An 18,247-nucleotide genomic window follows, 5' to 3' on the forward strand; every position below is an offset into this window, starting at 1 on the left:
CATTAGTGCATGATTGAATGTAAACCACCTCTCCTCTCCCCCTCTTTTCTCCCCTCTTCAGCTTCTCCTACTTTCGCTTGACTCCGGCGCCCTTGGGCACTCGGAAGTACCAGTAAAGACCGAGAGTAGCACCAATGTTGAAGGCGATGTAGACCCACAGGAGGCCAAATTGCCACCACCTGTCGCTGTAGTCAATCTCGAAATTCTTCAGAAATTGCTCCGTCGAAGCGAGGCTGCAGTATTGGCAGGTGTCTGAAGACAGGGGGTTGAGAAGATATCCTCCTGCCTCCTGGACGAAGGGACCCATAAAGCTTTCACAAGTCATGTTGGCAGGGGCCGCCATGTGAAGAACCTCGTTGTCGGCACATTCAACGTTAGAGCCGTATACAGCGGTCGACATGATGCCGCTGACAAGGTATGTGCCAGGAGATGTGCGGTACATGAATGTCCAGAACTTGGGGATGTCGCGATAAGGGACACCGACGCTGTATGAACGTTAGCAACCGTCGATACAAGAAAAATAGGGGACAGGGAAAAGCTTACCCGCAGAAAGAAATGCAAAGCATCCACATAAGCGAGGCGAGAACACCGGCCTCCTCGGCAGTCTCAATCCACACAATGGCGAAGTGAGAGAAGGTGCTCGTGAAGAGCATGAACATGAGGAGGAAGAGGAAGACGAGGAATCCACGAGTGCTGACATCGTCGGACGTGGTGTTTTGCACAAAGCCCACGGGATAGTACCAGCAAAAGTACATGATGACAGCCATGAGGCTGTTCCATGCGACCTCAACGAGGATGTTGGCCAGGATGTAGGCTACAAGAGTCAGCTTGATGTTTTTGAGTTGAAGATGGAGAATGACTCACTGTTCCATCGGTAAATCTTGGAGGGTCTCTCGCGGACTTCGTAGAGGGCGCGCTGGGGAATAAACATGGGCATGATCTGCTCGTTGATGTTGCCAAATATGATGAGGTACATGAAGATGGCGTAGAGTTGGTTTTGGAGACCTTGGATACTGTTGTTGGCGTTGAAACTGAAGCCGAGATACAGTGACTATTTCAACTGTTAGTGATGAAGCAGCTGGCTGGTTGCAAACAACTCACAGCGAGAACAATCAGGATAGTCTTGGACCAGATGTAGGTAGGAGACCGCCAGAAGTGCTTCCAAGTACGGATAAGAACCTCCCGGAACTGCGTCATGAAGGAAGCCACAAATTCATGGTGCTGAGATGCATCACCGTCAGCGAATGCAGAGGAACCTTCAGGCTGGGTAGATGCCAGAGAGTTCAGTCTTGCAAGCTCCTTCTTGACGTCCTTGAACTCGGGGGAGTTTCTCCAGACCTGGTGCCAGTCGATAACGTCCTCGTCATCGTGAGTAGGCTTGATGATTTGAAGCATGTACTCGGCGGGGTTGGCATCAGGAGGGCAGGTAGGGGCACCGTTTCGTTCAAAGTACTCGAGGAGGGTCTTGGATTCGTTTCCGAGGTCTGAAGTTGTTAGTGGAAGTGTGGTAAACTGGTTTGATAGTAGACTTACCTCCAAAGTAGACAGTCCTTCCTCCAGGGGCGAGCAAAAGCAGCCTGTCAAATCGCTGGAACAGCATAGCCGAAGGTTGATGGATAGTGCAGAGAACAGCCTGACCGCTAGCGGTCAACTTTTCAATCAGATCACAAATAGCCCATGAAGTCTGAGAGTCGAGACCCGAAGTAGGTTCATCGAGGAAGACGAGCAGTTGAGGACGAGCAGCCAGTTCGACACCGATAGTAAGACGCTTCCTTTGCTCGACGTTGAGACCCTCACCAGGCGTTCCAATAACAGCGTCGGAGAATTCCTGCATGTCGAGCATTTCAATGACCTGTTCGACGTACTTGATCTTCTCTTCACGGGAGATCTCTGCGGATTGACGAAGGAGGGCGCTGAACTCGAGAGCTTCACGGACTGTCATGGTGTTCAAGTGGACATCCTGTTGCTGAACGTAGCCGACGCGGTGCTGGAATGAAGAGTCGGTTGGCTTTCCGTCGATGCGAGTGTCTCCGCTGACGACACCCATGGTGACACGAGTAGCGAGGACATCAAGGAGAGTCGTTTTTCCGGCACCAGAAACACCCTGAAATTGTTAGTTCAGCATTCTCAATATCAAAGAACTCGCATACCATCAATGCTGTGGACATGCCGGGCTTGACCCAGCCATCAACATGATCCAAAAGACGTCGCTCATTACCCTTGATCTGAATATCATAGCAAAGATCCTCCCAGTGAAACACGGATGCACCAGCAGCGAGACCGCTGGATCCATTGTTGGCAATCTTTTCAGCCACGACAGGTCGTTCAGTCTTTTGAGCTTCAGAGTCACCCTTGCTGCTCTCCTTAAGGGAAGGAGGCATCTTGCCCTTGCGGAAGACGAGGACTTCACCCTTGCTCTGAGGGGGCTTGGCGTATTCGGCCGAGATGATGTAGGTGAGGAAGAAGGCAACGAGGAAACCACACAGGATACCAACATTTCTATGACGATATCAGTAATGTTCAGTGTAGTGTGAGTGGTTTCAAACTTACCGCCACTTGTGAGCGTTGCTGTAGTCAAATGACATGTTGATGTACCTGTCGCCGCTGACAACGTTCGATCCAGGCTCAGCGCCCACAACAGCGCAAATCCTCGACTCGGGAGGGAGATCATCGTAGCTGCCGCCGCGGGGAACCATTTGGGCGCAAGGGAACTCTCTGTTGTGGAACTCATTCGCCATAAGGGCCTCGAACGCATAGGCCAGGGGGTTGATGTAGTTCATCCAGCGAGACCACCCAAGCATGTAGTCAGTGGGGATAGTGAAGCCGGTGTAGATCATCAAGCCGAGACTAAGAATAGCGGATGGAACCATGGCTTGGTGAGAGGTGCGAGTCAGGCAGGCAAGCGTGCGGTAGAGGCTTGACATGACCAAGGTGGTGAGGTATGAGGTAAGGCAGAAGAAGAAGAAGTTGCCTGCCTCTCTTCGCAGATGGGCCATAAAGTACACAGTGATATTGAAGACAAACATGTTGGCCGTCTTATAAGGAAGGTCGATGAGGTAGCTGGCAATGGCTTGGGTGGACTGGTGATAGAAGGCGTAGCGGTTGTGCTTTTCAACCACGGGACGCTCTACATAGACAGTCAGGACCTGTTATTCAGTCAGTATCAGCCATGCTATTAATCACCTAGTTTCTTACCTCGAGCTGACTAGCAAAGGCGTTGAACAGCAGCGAGAAGAAGATGCTTCCTCCTCTGTAGTAGAATGTCGACGAATCATTCTTGAGGTTGTAAAACATACTTCCCAAAACCAGCGCCATGATCAAGTTGAACAAGAGCGAAGCAATCGTGAATCCAGGATCAGCAAGCAACCTGCGCCAGCTGCGCCAGAGCGTGAGTCTGACCTGGTGCGCATACGAGATGGTGTAGGGAGACTTGGCACGCTGGCCCTTGAACTGCTCTGCGCGACGAGAGGTTTGATATTCAGCCAGACGCTCCTCGTGAGGATGGTTCTCCTCGTATTCAGAGAGTTCGCGGAGGAGCTGCTTGCGAGGTTCACTGGCTTGCCATCGTTCGGCGAATTCATCGGGGGTTCGGGGGGCTGTGCGTTCATAGCCGGGCTTCACTCGACGCTCTTGAGGGCTAGTCATTGAGGTGAGGAAGTCGGGAGTGGTTTGTCGATCAGGGCCTATCTTGTCAGTTTTTTGGAAAGCAAAAACTTTGTAGGTCAACTTACACTCGAAGCCGAGGCCTTCAAAGTATTGCTTTGCTTCGGTGATCTTGCCAAAGAAGATCTGCCGTCCCTCGTATAGAACAGTAACACGATCGAACAACTACCAAATGTTAGTTCTCCTCTGATAGTTCCTGATTGTAGACTTACATCGTAAGCTGACTGAGGTGCCTGGTAGATAGCAACAGCACCAGCAACTCCCACAAGATCAGCCTGCAGCCGCAAAGTCTTGCAAAAGTTGATAGCGTTCCCACTATCCAATCCGCGCGTAGTGTTATCCCAGCACTGCAACTTGGCACCTGTGAGAGCAGCCTCGGCAATGCTAACACGCTTCCTCTCACCACCACTAACACCTCGAACAAAGTCATCGCCAACTCGTGTGTCGACAGTGTGGCTGATGCCAAAGATGGCCATCATGACGTCGCGCATCATTGTATCCGCCTGTGCGCGGGTCACGCCGCCGGGGACGTGACGGCGGGAGTGGGCACTTGCGGCGAAGGAGAGGGTCTCGCCGACTGTGAGGTGGGCGAGGTGGGTGTCGACTTCTGCGTTGTAGAGGACATCGCCGCGGAACGAGGTTCGCATGTGGCTTTCTTCGATACCTTGCAAATTGTTAGAAAGATTCTATACATGAACCAATTGATGCTTACCTCGGAAGTTCATGTACGACTGGGGGTCAACGTCAAGACCAGCTGTTTCACCCGCAATGGTCTTGAGAAGAGTAGAACAACCAGAGCCAGGAGGTCCAAGCACAAGAAGCAACTCGCCCTCCTCCACAACACCCTCAAAGTTGCGAAGAATATCGACACGTCTCTTCTTTCGAGGACTCAAGAGATCAACCAAAGACTTGACAACATCCAATGGATAATCGATAACACTCTTCTGATGTTCAGCACCGGTACCCCATCCAAAGACATTGAGGTCTCGAAAGGCGACACCGAGACTGCGAGGAGGTGCAGAGCCAGCCTCGGACTCGTCGAGCTTGACAAAGGCCTTGACCCATGCTCGTGCATCAAAGTTGGGCGAACCGGGATCAAGTCGGGTGCCGGGCTGAGGACAGAAAGCATGAAGTTCGGCGCCGACTGTGGTAGAAGCTCTGGTGAGTTGTCGTGCAAGAGCCTCAATCTCGTGGTTCATAACCCTCGAAGGACCTTCATCCGAATGGGAGCTGCTGACCGCAGTGTCGTCCTTGATGCTGGCGGCGGTTGATGTCGATGTGCCATCCTCGTGGTGGTCGGCTCTTTCACCCGGGGTCAGACCTCCGGGTGTCTTTTCGTCTTCAGGGGCCATGTTGAAGGCGCCAAGGATCGATCAATGGTCGAGACTGTGTTCTAGATGATACGATGTCCAGAGGCTTGTTGAGTTCAAAATCAGATCAGATCAGGGAGCACAGGTCTTAAGTATAAGAACCATCAACAAGCCTCTGCTGCAAACCTGTATCCCTCAAGATCTGCAAGGTCAAGTCCGGCAAAAAAAATAAGGTTGACAAGAACGAACCGGGGCTCCGGACCCGAGAAGAGTTCCTGTGCGGACAAGCGAAATCGTATAAAGGGAACGGGGCCCGCGGGTGAATCAGCACGCGCCGCAAGTCCGCAGAGACAAGTCCTTTGCAGTAGCTTGCGAGTCACTTTCTTGGCTCTCGAAGCTGAGTCGCCCCGAACCGACGGAGTCGGGGGTATGATTAAATGTGTGTGGGCCGGGTCCCCACAAGGAGCCCGCGGAGGCCCGAGCCCGGGGGTCCACGGGGGCCTCTTTCGCACTCGTTTTCATTGAGGGGTTCATTTTGGGGCAAGTCAAAGGCAGGCTGCGACAGGTTCGCTTAAGAAAGGGGATGCATTTCACTGGCATTGATTGGCGAGGTCGGGTTTGACCGTCGAGACTGCCTGCTTCACTGCCGTCGTCACCTGGCATCACTCCGCAATGAGTTCTACGAAGCTCAGTGACGTATTCGCATAATGAGGGATCTGAAGTGTTACTGAATGACGTAGAGCATGGTCAAATGGTCTGGTTTCATCGACATTCAAGATTCTTTGCTTGTTGTTGTGCCATTGCCGGGGACCGACCAGTCACGCCACTCTCCCGTCAGCGGGAACCTGACATCAGGTCGCCTATCATATACCTTGCAGTCGATGAAGGATCTCGTGCTCTCTATGCCTCAATTTTTTCGAAATATGCACGCGGCGCGGCATCAACCCCAACGTGGCTGTTGCTGATGTTGCTCGACGCTTGCGAGCTTTCTTGCCCACCGCATCACCATCATATCACCTCACCCCCCAGAGTCACGGGCATGGTTTTCAAGAGCTCATGGTGCTATATAGCTCTTGATCAGCGTGACTAAGGTCTCTTTGGCTTCGCGCAGCCGGGTTCAACGCCACCATGCAGATCAAATGGGACAACACGTGGCGTGGTTCACAACTGCAACCTCTTAACAACAGCCCTTGGTCCCTTATGAAGCCAACTCATCCACTGCTAGCGAAAGTGCGTGTCTTATGCCGCTTAATTAATGGACGATTGGTTTTTGTCGGATTCTGAGTCGGTGAAAGATTGTGAAACATGATTGGAGGTACAGGGTAGGTGAGTGATTTAACCTGTGAGGAATGCTTTGACTCGAGACATCAGTAGAAGGACTCAAGGATTGGTCAAAGATCTGTCCAAGGTACAGTTGAATATGCCCGCGTGATGTATTTACACAAGATGAGTTATTAAAGGGTACACGGGGTGGTTTGACTAACATCAGAGCTTGATGTGTCAAAGGGCAGATGTGAATGCAACGTAGACAAGTGGTTCGTGGCAATTACCTAACCCATGACATCCACCTCATATCAAAGCTTAATACGTCTCCAGCCAGTCAAATAGAGACGTTGTAACATCTCAGTCAGCCTTATCAGCTTTTCTTGCATGTGTCGCACCGATGTCCATCTCCAGATTCTGCATTTGTCTCTGCTATCAGCCATCTGATCTATATTGTCCTTTTTAAGAGTGACCATTTAATAGTGCAGCTTCTCAACGAACCATTACACATTGAATAAGTCTCAACTACCGTGAATCTCACCTCCATATCACCTGCACTTCACTTTTGGCGGACATCCTCTTTCACGTGGAGATATTCTCTGTCGGAGTTTGCATTTCCGGAAATTGTCCAATAGGAACGGCGAATGACGATCCACTACAACCGAGGCATCTCCACCTTGGCCGAGACGTCATCAAAACCAGGGTCTCCCTGTGATAAGGAGCCGAGGAATGTCACCTGCGATCTCAACTTTATCTTCAACATTACAACGTTTCTCTCCATCATCCCATCTCATCACATCACATCACATCACATCATGGCTCCGACTCTTGCTGAACAAGTTGCTGTAGAGCAGCTGGAAAAGGGAGAATATGTCTCCAAGACGCTGCCCATCAGAATGGGCAACTCCATGCCCATCGCTTACGGAGGATGCACTGCAGGTGTTGCCGTGAGCGCCGCCTGCGCAACTGCACCTCCAACCATGGCGTTGTATTCTGTGCTGGGACATTTTCTCGGCCCCGCTTCAACCGATAGAAAGTTGCATTGCAGCGTTACACACACCAGAGACACCAGGTCTTTCGCTACACGACGCGTTCAGGTCAAGCAACAGCAACCAGATGGCAAGTTTCGCGTCTGCCTGGAACTCATCGCCGACTTCCACGTGATAGAGCCATCGACTCTCACCTATACGGAACCACCAAACCCCAATTGGCCCAAGCCCGGGAGCGACAAGTGCGAAAACATGGCTGAACACATCAACAAGTTAATCGCCGACGGAACTGTTGAAAAGGAACAAGCCGACGCGTTCCTAGAGTCATTTTCAGCTTTCGACACCTTTTTCGATGCCCAATACTGTCTTGAAGGTGTAGCCGGTCAAAACATGGGCGGAGCCATCAAGGACAAGGTCACAACTCAAGATGATCGTCACGTCACCGACAAGACATCGGCAGAATGGCAACGCGCCAGAGACCCCCTCGCAACACATGCCGACAACATGGCCGCACTCTCCTTCCTCATGGACGGTGGGCTATCATTCCTCCCGCTGAGCCATAACCACCTCTGGTTCGACGACGTGACGGTCTGTTCTAGTCTGGACTTTGCTCTGCGCATTTTTGTCCCCGACCTCAAGTTGAACGATTGGCATCTTAAGGAGCGGAGGACTTATAGAGCTGGAAATGGGAGGACCTTTGCTGAGGGAAAACTTTGGGATGAGCATGGAAACTTGGTGGCGTCTGAGAGCCAGCAGTCTATTCTACGGCTCCAGAAGGGAGTTGAGCCAAAGCTCTGAGGGCTTTGCATTGTTTATCAGGGACTATAAGGATAGAAAAGCGATGGTATAGCCTGGTGGGACTCAGGCTGTAATTTGGTTAGAGTCATCCCTGGAAAGGGAAATGCTCAAAGCGGTTTAGATATGAATAGATATGAATCACTTTCGTGATATCTAAATGTTAGATTAAATTATACCATCAGCCGACAGAAACCTTCGGGGGTTCAAGTTAATCATATCCGTTTCTGTGAGGGATACTTCAGGCTGCACCTAGCTTTGCCCTGAAAGCGACAGGATATAACAGATATGCTCATACTGACGGAACTCTCTTTGTTATCAACAACAGTGGGGCGGCACGGAGCGGGGGTTTCTGCTGGCTTATGGGATAGCTTAAGCGTACACATCACCCAACCCCAGTGGCCCGTTCAGTTAGGGGCCATCCCCTCGCATCCGACAACAATGCTAACTAGACCATGGAAAACGCCAAGTGGCAGGCTAATCCCCGCGGCCCATGTCGGCAAGTCATGGGCCGATGGGAGGTGGCGGCTAACGGCTCGTGGAAGCGGAGTAATAAAGTTCAGATCGGATGAGGTGGTTTCAAACATCGACTTGTCTTTGCCGTCCGCTAGAGCATAAAAAGAGACATCATTTGAACTCCTCTATGGCTCGTCAGCATCAGCACAATACCCCGGATTTTCACAGTTACTTGGGACTCAATACCATTAACCCCTGTACATATTTGCTTTAAACATGCCACCCAAAGTTGCATTCATCACCGGTGCCAACGGCATCACTGGGTCCGCCCTCATCCGGCATTTGGCAGAAAAGACCGGCCCCGACGAATGGTCCGAGATCATTGCGACATCCCTGTCACCTCTCCAATGCACCGTCAAGGATGATCGCATCACCTTTATTCCTCTGGATTTCACCAAGGATGCCAATTCCTTGATCCCAGAGATGAGGCCAGTCTGCGCAAAAGTCACCCACGCATATTTCTCCTCCTACGTTCACGAGGACGACTTCCAAAACCTTAACAAGGCCAATAAAGCCCTGTTTGAAAACTTTCTTGATTCCCTCCTCGAGGTGGCCCCTAACCTCGAGAGCTGCGTTCTGCAGACCGGGGGGAAGCACTACAACGTCCATCTCGGTCCTGTTCCTTCTCCTGCCCGGGAGGAGGAGCCCCGGCGGGAGACTTCTATCGGAAACTTCTACTTCCATCAGGAGGATCACCTCATCCAGAGGCAAAAGGGCCAGAAGTGGCTTTGGAACGTTATCAGGCCGGAGGCCATCATCGGTTACACCGTCAAGCCCAACGGCATGAATGAAGCCCTTACCATAGCCCTGTACATGATGGTTTGCAGGGAGCTCGGCGTCGAGGCAAAGATGCCCACCAACCAAATATACTATGAGGGATACGACGACATCTCGGACTTCCGCCTGATTGCCGATCTCACCATCTGGGCGTCGACGCATCCCCACGCGGGGAACCAGGCCTTCAACGTCACCAACGGCGACTACTTCTCGTGGAAGCACATGTGGCCCCGCCTGGCCGCCTACTTCGGAGCCAGGGCCAGCAGCGATCAAGCATTCTCAAAGCCGCGGCCCGAGTACGGCCAAAGTCAACTCGACACCAGCTTTGAAGAATGGTCAAAGGACAAGCAGGAAGTCTGGGAGCGCATCTGCGACAAGGCTGGATGCCCGGCGGCGAAACCTACCTGGAAGGCCGGGACGTGGGGGTTCCAGGACTGGGTGTTTCAGCGAGGTTGGAATGCGACACTTAGCATCAACAAGGCCAGGGCTTTTGGGTGGAATGGTCACATTGATTCCTATCAGTCTTTTGTTGACGCCTTCGAGAGGTTTGCTGAGCTTGGTCAGCTACCCAAGTTGACTTGACAAGGATAGATAGGTAGCGAACAATGGAATACTGATTGATCAGGCCTCGATGCAAAGCACATGTCTCCCGCTGGGTGCATGACATACTATTGCTCTTGTTCAGACTTTGGTTGGTTGGTTGGCACCGTGTCTTCTCGGATATAGCCATCTTTGTGAGTGAGACAATGGAGCCAAGGTGGAAATATATGAATCGCCCAAGGTTGAGGCCTCCAGCAAGAGAACCTCCTATAGTATCTTGCATTTAATTAACCCTAAGTAGAATGCTGACGTACCTTCCAATAGCTGTCCAAATCTGACTGTATGGGGTCTGTTTCCTTCCCATGCCCTTAATCGAAGCTGTCGGACTTCCAACTTTCAATGCCACACAGAAAACGAGTAGGTCTCTTTCATGCTAGCATCATTTTGTGTAGCTTTTGGAATATCTTGCAATACTCTGATGTCACGAGCCAAGTTAAAAAATAGCATTGAAAGTAGATGAAGTCATAGAATAGACTGGGGAAAGCAGTATATCTCCCTCTACACACTCCATCATGAGATGTAAGCCCAGCAAACAAAGAGTCTTGTTCCTACCAAGGAGGTAAAGATTGACACAACCACTAACCTGGCACGCTGGCCAATTCTACCTAAGTGTAACAGTGTGGAGCAGATTGGTACTGTTGAAAAACTTCGCGATCATGCCCGAAAATCACCTTGGCCTTTGTGATCTTCTGGAGAAAGTGCACCATCTGGTTTGACTGAGACCACGCATGATGGTCTCGTGTCAACCAGCCCTGAGTCCCCAGCGAGTCATAATTCTCCTGAACAATGTACTGATCAGATGTGAAGATCCATGTCCCGCTCTTCTTCAAGTTGATCTGGATAATGCAGAGTCCTGGGGTATGCCCTGGACAGTGGTGGATGAATATACCCTGTGCAAAGCCAAGGCTGCTTCCATGGAACGGCTTCCAATTCAAGTCGAATTGGAGGTACGAGGGTAAGTAGAGACCTGGAGGATGGCCGGAATTTAGCCCTCGGAACGAAAAAATTCTGTATAGGTAGGTCGGGTTTAGGACTCACCGAGGTCTGTCTTGGTCGCAACACTGTAAAAGGCATGCTTCAGCTCCAGCTCATGGGCGTAGATCGGGACATCAGTTCCCCTGAAGTGCTCAAGACCTCCAGCATGATCCAGGTGCAAATGACCAATGATGACGGCTTTGACATCCTTGATGTCGTTTCCTGTCTTCCTGATGGCCACGTCCAGCTCCATATCCTCGGTGTAGCCCTCCCGAGCAAAAAGGTCCACCAGCATAGGGCCCCAGATCTCGGGGTAGTCTTTCCCAGCTCCCGTCTCGAAGAGGATCAACCCCTCTTCCGGGTGGTAGATGAGCACTGAAATCATCACCATGCATCGTCGGGCATGTTCGGGGTTGGGGTTGCTCGAGCTAGAAGTATTTGCCTATGTCGTTGAGAGGAGTGCATTAGGATCATTTTCCAGGTTCACCGAGAAGAGGTAAAGGGCACGGGCTGACATGAGGAAGAAAGAAGCCTTCATCTGCAACGAGATTTCCAAGGTGTAGCAGCCAGATCTTGGTGCCCTGCCCGGTTTCCATGTCAGTTTGAAGATACACATATTTTCTCGAGGAATACTGACCTCGGGCGCTGATTCGAGGTTAGGGACCAACATTGTACGCAGGTGAGTTCAGGAAATTAATGGGTGGTCAGGTTTTCGTCAAAGGCTCCCGACAAACTGTGCCCTCACCCAGCCTGAGAAAGACCCAACTTTTGCTTTTATATCACCATGCAGAGTCTTCAAAGTAGCATGTGAGAACCGTGCGGGGAAATAAGGTTTCGGATCCCAGTTCTACCTTGTTTACTACCACGTGGACAGAAATAGGCACTTTTCGGCAAGGCTCTTCGCGTGGTGGTCGGATATGGTGGTCACCTTTACCGGACCAGACCACGGTTACTAAGGGCCAGGCTCCTCCTGTCGAACACACAACACAAAACAGTGAGTCCGTAGAAAATAGCGACAAGTTGTTTAACATAAAGGTAGGTGGCCTGGTGACTAGTCTACTTCTTTATGCCCCCAGGTAACGCGAGAGTTCTCGCTCGGGCCCTCGCAAAGCACCATGCTTGAGTCGGATAAAGTGGTTGCGTCTGCAGATCCCACCGATGCGCGTTGCCGTTGAAAGGTAGGCGGGGTACAAACACACCTAATAAATTCTGAGCCTCGAGTTACTGTAGCTACTTCGTTTCGGATACATCGTACTGCAACCTTCTTACCGTGCTCTCTCCCATCAACTGCAGTACCTACCTTTCGAGCAAGGCCATGGAATCCACTGTCGATATCGAAGCCATTCTCACATCTTTGACGCTGGAGGAAAAGGTGAGTGTCAATCAGAGAGGAGTCTTCTTGTCTGTGTCCGGTATAACGAACCAATCTGCAGGTCACGCTTCTTTCTGGGAGGGCGCTCTTTGAATCTGCGCCAATTCCTGACAAGGGTGTGCCTTTCATCAAGGTCGGTGTCCCCTTTCCTCCCTAACAACGTGATGCATACTGACGCACTTTGTCCATAGTTCACAGATGGCCCTAATGGTACACGAGGTCCCGCCGCGGACGGCAACACAGCCGCCGCATGCTTCCCTGCAGCGTGCAGCATCGCCGCGACCTTCGATCTGGGTATAGCCAGAAGAGTCGGTCACGCGCTCGGCCAGGAAGCTGTGGGCAAGGGGGCTCGATGTCTGCTCGCCCCCACGGTCTGCATCCATCGTCATCCCCTGGGAGGACGCAACTTTGAGAGTTTTAGCGAGGATCCATTTCTGTCTGGGAAGCTCGCCTCGCAGACGATACAGGGAGTGCAAAACCATGGAATCGCGGCTACGATAAAACACTTTGTCGCCAACGAGCAGGAGACAGAGCGCTTTACCGTCAACGAAGCTATTACGGAGCGAGCCCTACGAGAGATCTACCTGCGGCCATTCGAGATTGCAATTAAGGAGGCCTCTCCTTGGGCCGTCATGACGGCTTATAATTGCATCAACGGTGTACATTGCGACGCAAACAAGTGGTTGCTGGAAGACGTGCTGCGAGGCCAATGGAAGTGGAAGGGCCTCGTCATGAGCGACTGGGGCGGCACCAATACCGTCGCCGAAGGGCTCAAGGCTGGCCTCGGCCTTGAAATGCCAGGACCGCCGCAGGTGCGGAAGCTTGACGCCGTGATGGAGGCGCTGAAGCAGGGCGAGTTAACAAAGAGCCATATCGACGATCGATCAAGGACAGTCCTTCAGTTCCTTGCACGAGTCGGTGCTTTCAACGACACCGAAGTGACAGCATCCAACGTCATCCCAGTTGCAGTTGATAGGCCCGAGCATAGGGCTTTGATCCGGGATGCTGGAGCACGCGGCATTGTGCTTCTCAAGAATAGCAACCATGTCTTGCCGATCAACAAGGAGAACACCAAGGGCAAAAAGATTGCCTTGATTGGGTACGCTAAAGTCGGCCTCGCTCACGGCGGCGGCAGCGCAGCTGTCAACGCCCATTATAAAATCACGCCCTGGGATGCCCTCCATACAGCCCTCGGGGAACATGTCGAATTCGCGTTTGCAATGGGGGCCCATAGGGAGCGCCTCTTGGCTCCCATCACCAAAGACGCTGGCTACGGAGAGATCATTGGTCTTGACGGTCAACCTGGCTTTACTCGTCAGCTATCCGAGTTTCGTGGGCCCTTGGTCTCGACCATCCACGGGTTCCCAGCATCTGTCTACTCTCCGCTCGGCTCTCAGGAGTCGCTATGGAAAGATCTGGACCTCATCGGGTACTTTACTCCTAAAGAGACAGGCACGCACTACCTCGCCTGCTCAGGCGTTGGCCCGACCCAGGTGTTCATTGATGACCGTCTCGTCCTTGATCAACCCATGAACTATTCTGACCCAATGGGGGCCTTCTTTGGCGTTGCCAACGAATCGGAAATCAGGGTTCACCTCGAGGCTAACAAAAAGTATCGCCTGTGCATCCATAGCAGCCCGCCAGTCGATGTCGGCCTCGAGATCCTCGAGGGCCGGACGGGAGTGAGAATGGGCTTTTCCCTCGAGTCGGAACACGACGCCGACTTGGTGACGGAAGCAGCTCAGGTAGCAGCCGAGGCTGACATTGCTATTGTCTTCACTGGCCACGACCCTCAGTGGGAGTCTGAGGGCCGAGATCAAGAGGGCTTCCATCTTCCGCGGAACCAGGATGCCATGGTGGCAGCCGTTGCAGCAGCGAATCACAGAACCATTGTCGTCAACTCAACTGGGGTCCCGGTTGCGATGCCCTGGGTTGACAAGGTCGCAGCTGTGCTGCAGGCGTGGTTCCCTGGACAAGAGTGTGGCAATGCCATCGCCGATGTTCTCACTGGAGCTGTGAACCCAGAAGGACGTCTTCCGGTTAGCTTTCCGAGAAAGATTCAAGATGCACCGGCCCATGGCAACTTTCCTGGTACCTATGTAAATGGCCGCCTGGAGGTCGACTACGCCGAGGGCGTGTTTGTGGGATATCGGCACTATGACCGTGTTGGTCATGACAAGTTGAACTTTGCCTTTGGTCATGGTCTTTCGTATACTGACTTTGCCTATGGGAACCTCAAAGTGTCTCAAGAAGCAGATAACGCCTTCGCGGTCGCGGTTGATGTCTCAAATTCTGGGTCTCTGGAGGGGGCGACGGTTGCGCAAATCTACGTTGGAAAGAAGAATAGGAATGCCGACCAACACCCTGTCAAGGCTCTTGTGGCCTTCCAGAAGGTTTTTCTGAAGCCTGGCGAGGAGCAAACTCTGCAGCTCTCCGTTGCTATGCGGGACTTGGCTTACTATGACGAGGCGCTGGGGCGGTGGGTGGTACAGGCAGGAGAATACGACTTTTTGCTGGCATCGTCGGCTTCAGATATCCTGGAGGTTGTTCCCGTCACTGTCGAGGGCTCTAGTTACTCGCCATAGGCTGCTTGGGATCCGTAGTTGGATTAAGGTCTTTGATGAAAGCACGCAGCGAAACGTAGGCGTCTATAGGAATAGATCCCAATCTCGAGGCTACCGTATTTGTGCCTCACGATTCAACCCTTCAAGGTGATTAGACTACGTTTGACTCAGAACTGCCGAGTTATCTTTACATAGACTGTGTTGTAAACTTGGTGACGTTTCCAAAAGATGGCATAAGAGCTAGTTACCTTCTTCACCAGAATCTTCTTGCATTCGAGTTGAGGAGTCAGGAAGGAAGACAGGACGGTAGTGGCTCGGCGAGTCTTGTGATCCCAGGTCCACAGACACGCAAGTGTTAGTTTCTCAGACGCCGGATTGAAGCAGTAAATGGTGGGTGAGGAACACTTTTCTATACAGCAGTGACATCTATAGAGACCAAATCCTATCCAATATAGCCTTTAGTGCATGGTAGTTACGATACTTGAACTTGATTCCACCATACGCGAAACGTGGCTGTGGAGCAAGGAAACCTCCCCGCGAGAAGTGTGCCAAGGATGGGTATCCTAACAATAGCCTTTCCTTGATGCGGAATCACGATACCAATAGGTCATCCCGTTAAGAACGCTCAAGCTCCTTGTGCTGGACATGCCCGGTAGGAGTGGCTCTACCATCCACTTTGAGCTTGTCCTCCTTCTCAATGTCCCTATCGGTGGACGATTCACCCTCAAAAACCTCTCGGATCTCCTCCAAGGTACGGCCCTTTGTCTCTGGAAAGAGGAACCAGATGATGGCAAAGAGTAGACCAAGGATGCAACAGAAGACAATGTAATACTTCCAGGCGATAGCCTTCATCGCGATAGGGTTGACCTGATTTCCCACGATAAGGCCCGTAGACGCAGTGATATAAGTGAGAGACAGTCCGCGACTGCGAAGCGTAAAGGGGAAGATCTCGACGGGGTAGGCCTGTAACAAGGGTGTCCACGCAATATCATAGAAGAAGTAAAAGATGAAGATGAAGGCAACCACAGCGCGGCCAGCTGCTTCGTCACGGCTGCTAACAAAGTACGAGGTAAGGCCGGTCCAGACGATATAGCTGGCTAGCATGCCTGCGGTTGAGACCAAAAAGAGGAAACGTCGGCCGAGGCGGTCAACCATGAGAGCGCCTAGAAAGGTTGCGATGATCCAGTTAAAGACCTGAAGCAGACCGTTGATGAGAGTCTGGTCCTTTGCTTCCGTGATGCCGATAGTGTTGAGGACAAGGGTAAGGTAGTACGATGTCACGGCGACGCCGCACCATTGGGAGAACCAGCCAACGATGACGGCGATAAGAGTGCGCCTCCTATTAGCTTGTCCTCGAACAAGATCGAGCCAGGAACTTTGGGACATTTCTTGACTTTCTTCGCTGAGCGCTTGCTGGACCTCGTCCATTTCAAAAGCCACCAGGGGGGAGTTGACGTCTCCCCCGGCGTGATAGGTGGCAAAAATCTGCCGAGCTTCTTCTTTCCGACCACGAGATGCGAGCCATCTGATCCCGCGTTAGCTAACAGATGATGTCTCAAGAACCATGCAATGTACCTTGGGGATTCAGGGACGAAGAACAGTCCTGCGAGTTGAATTGCCGGTATGGCTCCCTGGAGTAGGGAGGGGATGCGCCAGCTCCAAGTCGAACTAATCTTGAAGGTCCCAAAGGTAGACCAAGCAGCGAAGATGGCACCGAAATACTAGTCATGGCCAACATGGTTAGCATGATATGAACCTAGCCATCTGTGGATGTGAGGCGGCGAGGGAGGCACTTGCATAGAATGTGTTGTACATGGCCGTGATCTTTCCTCGGTGAGTGGGATATGCAACCTCTGTGATGAGAATAGGGCTCGCCTGGCTGATAAACGAGGTCGAACACCCCAGCAGGGCTCGCGCCGTAACAAAGGTGCCCAGGTTCTGAGACAGCCCTTGCATGATGGCAAAGCCAATGCATGTCACCACGCCGATGAGGAGAGGAAGCTTGCGACCCCAGCGATCAGAGATATACGTGACGGCCACCATGCCGACCACCTTGCCCAGCGGGTACACAGAGTTCATGAGGCCAAGGATCGCTCCCTCTGGCTGATCGAAAAAGGTTCGCCACTGAGGGAGGGTTTGGAGGCCGTTCATCATGGATCCTAGAAATATAGAAACCTGTGTTAGAACGAGCCAAGGCCGTATGTACCCCACTGAGTAGCTGTCACATACCATCGTAGCCCAGGGTGGTCGAAGAGAGAAGAGGCACCATGAGGCAGCAGTTGAGCTTCAAGAGGTATCCAATCCGGTACCAGGGCCTTGGGTCATCCGGAAGGACCTACAATGCAATGTCAGAGAAGGAGCCGTGGAAAAGAGTTTGCTATCCCCATCGGGCTACGTACCGCAGCGAGGGCTGGGCCAACAGACGATTCATTATGCTTCTTTCCGCGGTTCAAAACCCCCATGTTGCGTGATACACTGTGAGAAAGAGGTGTTGTGGTGAAAGGAAAGCTACCAAGGGAAGGATCGACAACTGACTATTTATTCTATTCCAGCAAGCCCCATGGGGAAATCCCCAGGTTTGGCAAGATGAACGATAGCGTCTAGCGGGCGGATGATAAAGCCATAAACCACATTATCCGACATGCCAAGACATGGTCTCCCGCTAAAATGAACAACGAGAACTCCGACTCCCTCTTCCTCGGCATGTTGATATAATAATATGTTGCTCCTTTACTCTTTATTTTAAATGACATCAAAGAATATCTTTGCTAACTGCTATTATTTCTACAATAAAAATGAATAATTTAGCCAACATAATAATAAAACTATAATAAACACTAAAACTACTAACACCTAGACTCCAAAATGCACATACGGAACCCAATGCGATAGATGTGTCTCCTCATCGTCATCGCATGAAAAAATGTCTCTGGGCACTTTACCATCATCCGAATGTTTGTTGCCTCCACCCTGAGCGCCTTCTGGCACCTCCATGGACTCTCCATTGCTGTAGGATGCCCCTTTACTTGCGGTATTGGTTCGCACAGTGGACAAGCGGCGTCGAAGTTCTCTAGCAGCTTTGTGTAATCCCAGACATACCGATTCATCTGTCATCCCTCCATCTCTTATCTGTTCATAAGTGATCCTAGCCACATCCACGCACAATCTGTCGTTGACCTCCCACAAGGTACCAATGACGTGGCGAAATCCTGCTAATTGGAAGGCATTGATTAAGTGTATGCTTTCATCCAAGAACCGCTCGTTCTGAACTCGACCCGTCCCACAGGCTGACAGGTAGGCGAGGAATGGCGAAGTTTTGCGGAGATTCTGCTCAAGAAGGTTGGCCACCATGAGCTTCCCGTCTTCCAAGATCAAGTTGCTTTCCGAAGGATCATGACTATCGGTGTGTCCATGTCCCGCGAA

The 18,247-nt window shown here is 51.7% G+C and overlaps 5 protein-coding genes across 5 annotated transcripts; 3 read left to right on the forward strand and 2 right to left on the reverse strand.

The window, feature by feature from the left end:
* Positions 1–67: 67 nt before the first annotated feature.
* On the reverse strand, positions 68–5,015 carry NCS57_00472700 (uncharacterized protein; the record flags this gene model as incomplete). The annotated part of the gene is made up of 11 exons (XM_053054679.1): positions 68–485; positions 544–814; positions 865–1,051; positions 1,102–1,484; positions 1,534–2,104; positions 2,151–2,499; positions 2,551–3,146; positions 3,196–3,683; positions 3,732–3,828; positions 3,876–4,327; positions 4,376–5,015. The coding sequence occupies 11 exons, from the start codon at positions 5,013–5,015 to the stop codon at positions 68–70; spliced, it is 4,452 nt and encodes a 1,483-aa protein (XP_052916839.1).
* Positions 5,016–7,051: 2,036 nt separating this feature from the next.
* Positions 7,052–8,023, forward strand: NCS57_00472800 (uncharacterized protein; the record flags this gene model as incomplete). Its single annotated transcript, XM_053054680.1, has 1 exon — positions 7,052–8,023. One exon carries the CDS (start codon positions 7,052–7,054, stop codon positions 8,021–8,023), a length of 972 nt encoding a protein of 323 aa, XP_052916840.1.
* A 729-nt stretch (positions 8,024–8,752) lies between these two features.
* Positions 8,753–9,895, forward strand: NCS57_00472900 (NAD(P)-binding protein; the record flags this gene model as incomplete). The annotated part of the gene is made up of 1 exon (XM_053054681.1): positions 8,753–9,895. The coding sequence occupies one exon, from the start codon at positions 8,753–8,755 to the stop codon at positions 9,893–9,895; it is 1,143 nt and encodes a 380-aa protein (XP_052916841.1).
* A 2,308-nt stretch (positions 9,896–12,203) lies between these two features.
* NCS57_00473000 (Beta-glucosidase) lies at positions 12,204–14,845 on the forward strand (the record flags this gene model as incomplete). The annotated part of the gene is made up of 3 exons (XM_053054682.1): positions 12,204–12,260; positions 12,322–12,393; positions 12,452–14,845. The coding sequence occupies 3 exons, from the start codon at positions 12,204–12,206 to the stop codon at positions 14,843–14,845; spliced, it is 2,523 nt and encodes an 840-aa protein (XP_052916842.1).
* Positions 14,846–15,439: 594 nt separating this feature from the next.
* NCS57_00473100 (Lactose permease) lies at positions 15,440–17,286 on the reverse strand (the record flags this gene model as incomplete). Its single annotated transcript, XM_053054683.1, has 5 exons — positions 15,440–16,349; positions 16,400–16,545; positions 16,676–16,983; positions 17,054–17,159; positions 17,224–17,286. 5 exons carry the CDS (start codon positions 17,284–17,286, stop codon positions 15,440–15,442), a joined length of 1,533 nt encoding a protein of 510 aa, XP_052916843.1.
* Positions 17,287–18,247: the final 961 nt, after the last annotated feature.

This window comes from Fusarium keratoplasticum, chromosome 3 (genome assembly GCF_025433545.1).
Source record: "Fusarium keratoplasticum isolate Fu6.1 chromosome 3, whole genome shotgun sequence".
Lineage (NCBI taxonomy): Eukaryota > Fungi > Ascomycota > Sordariomycetes > Hypocreales > Nectriaceae > Fusarium > Fusarium keratoplasticum.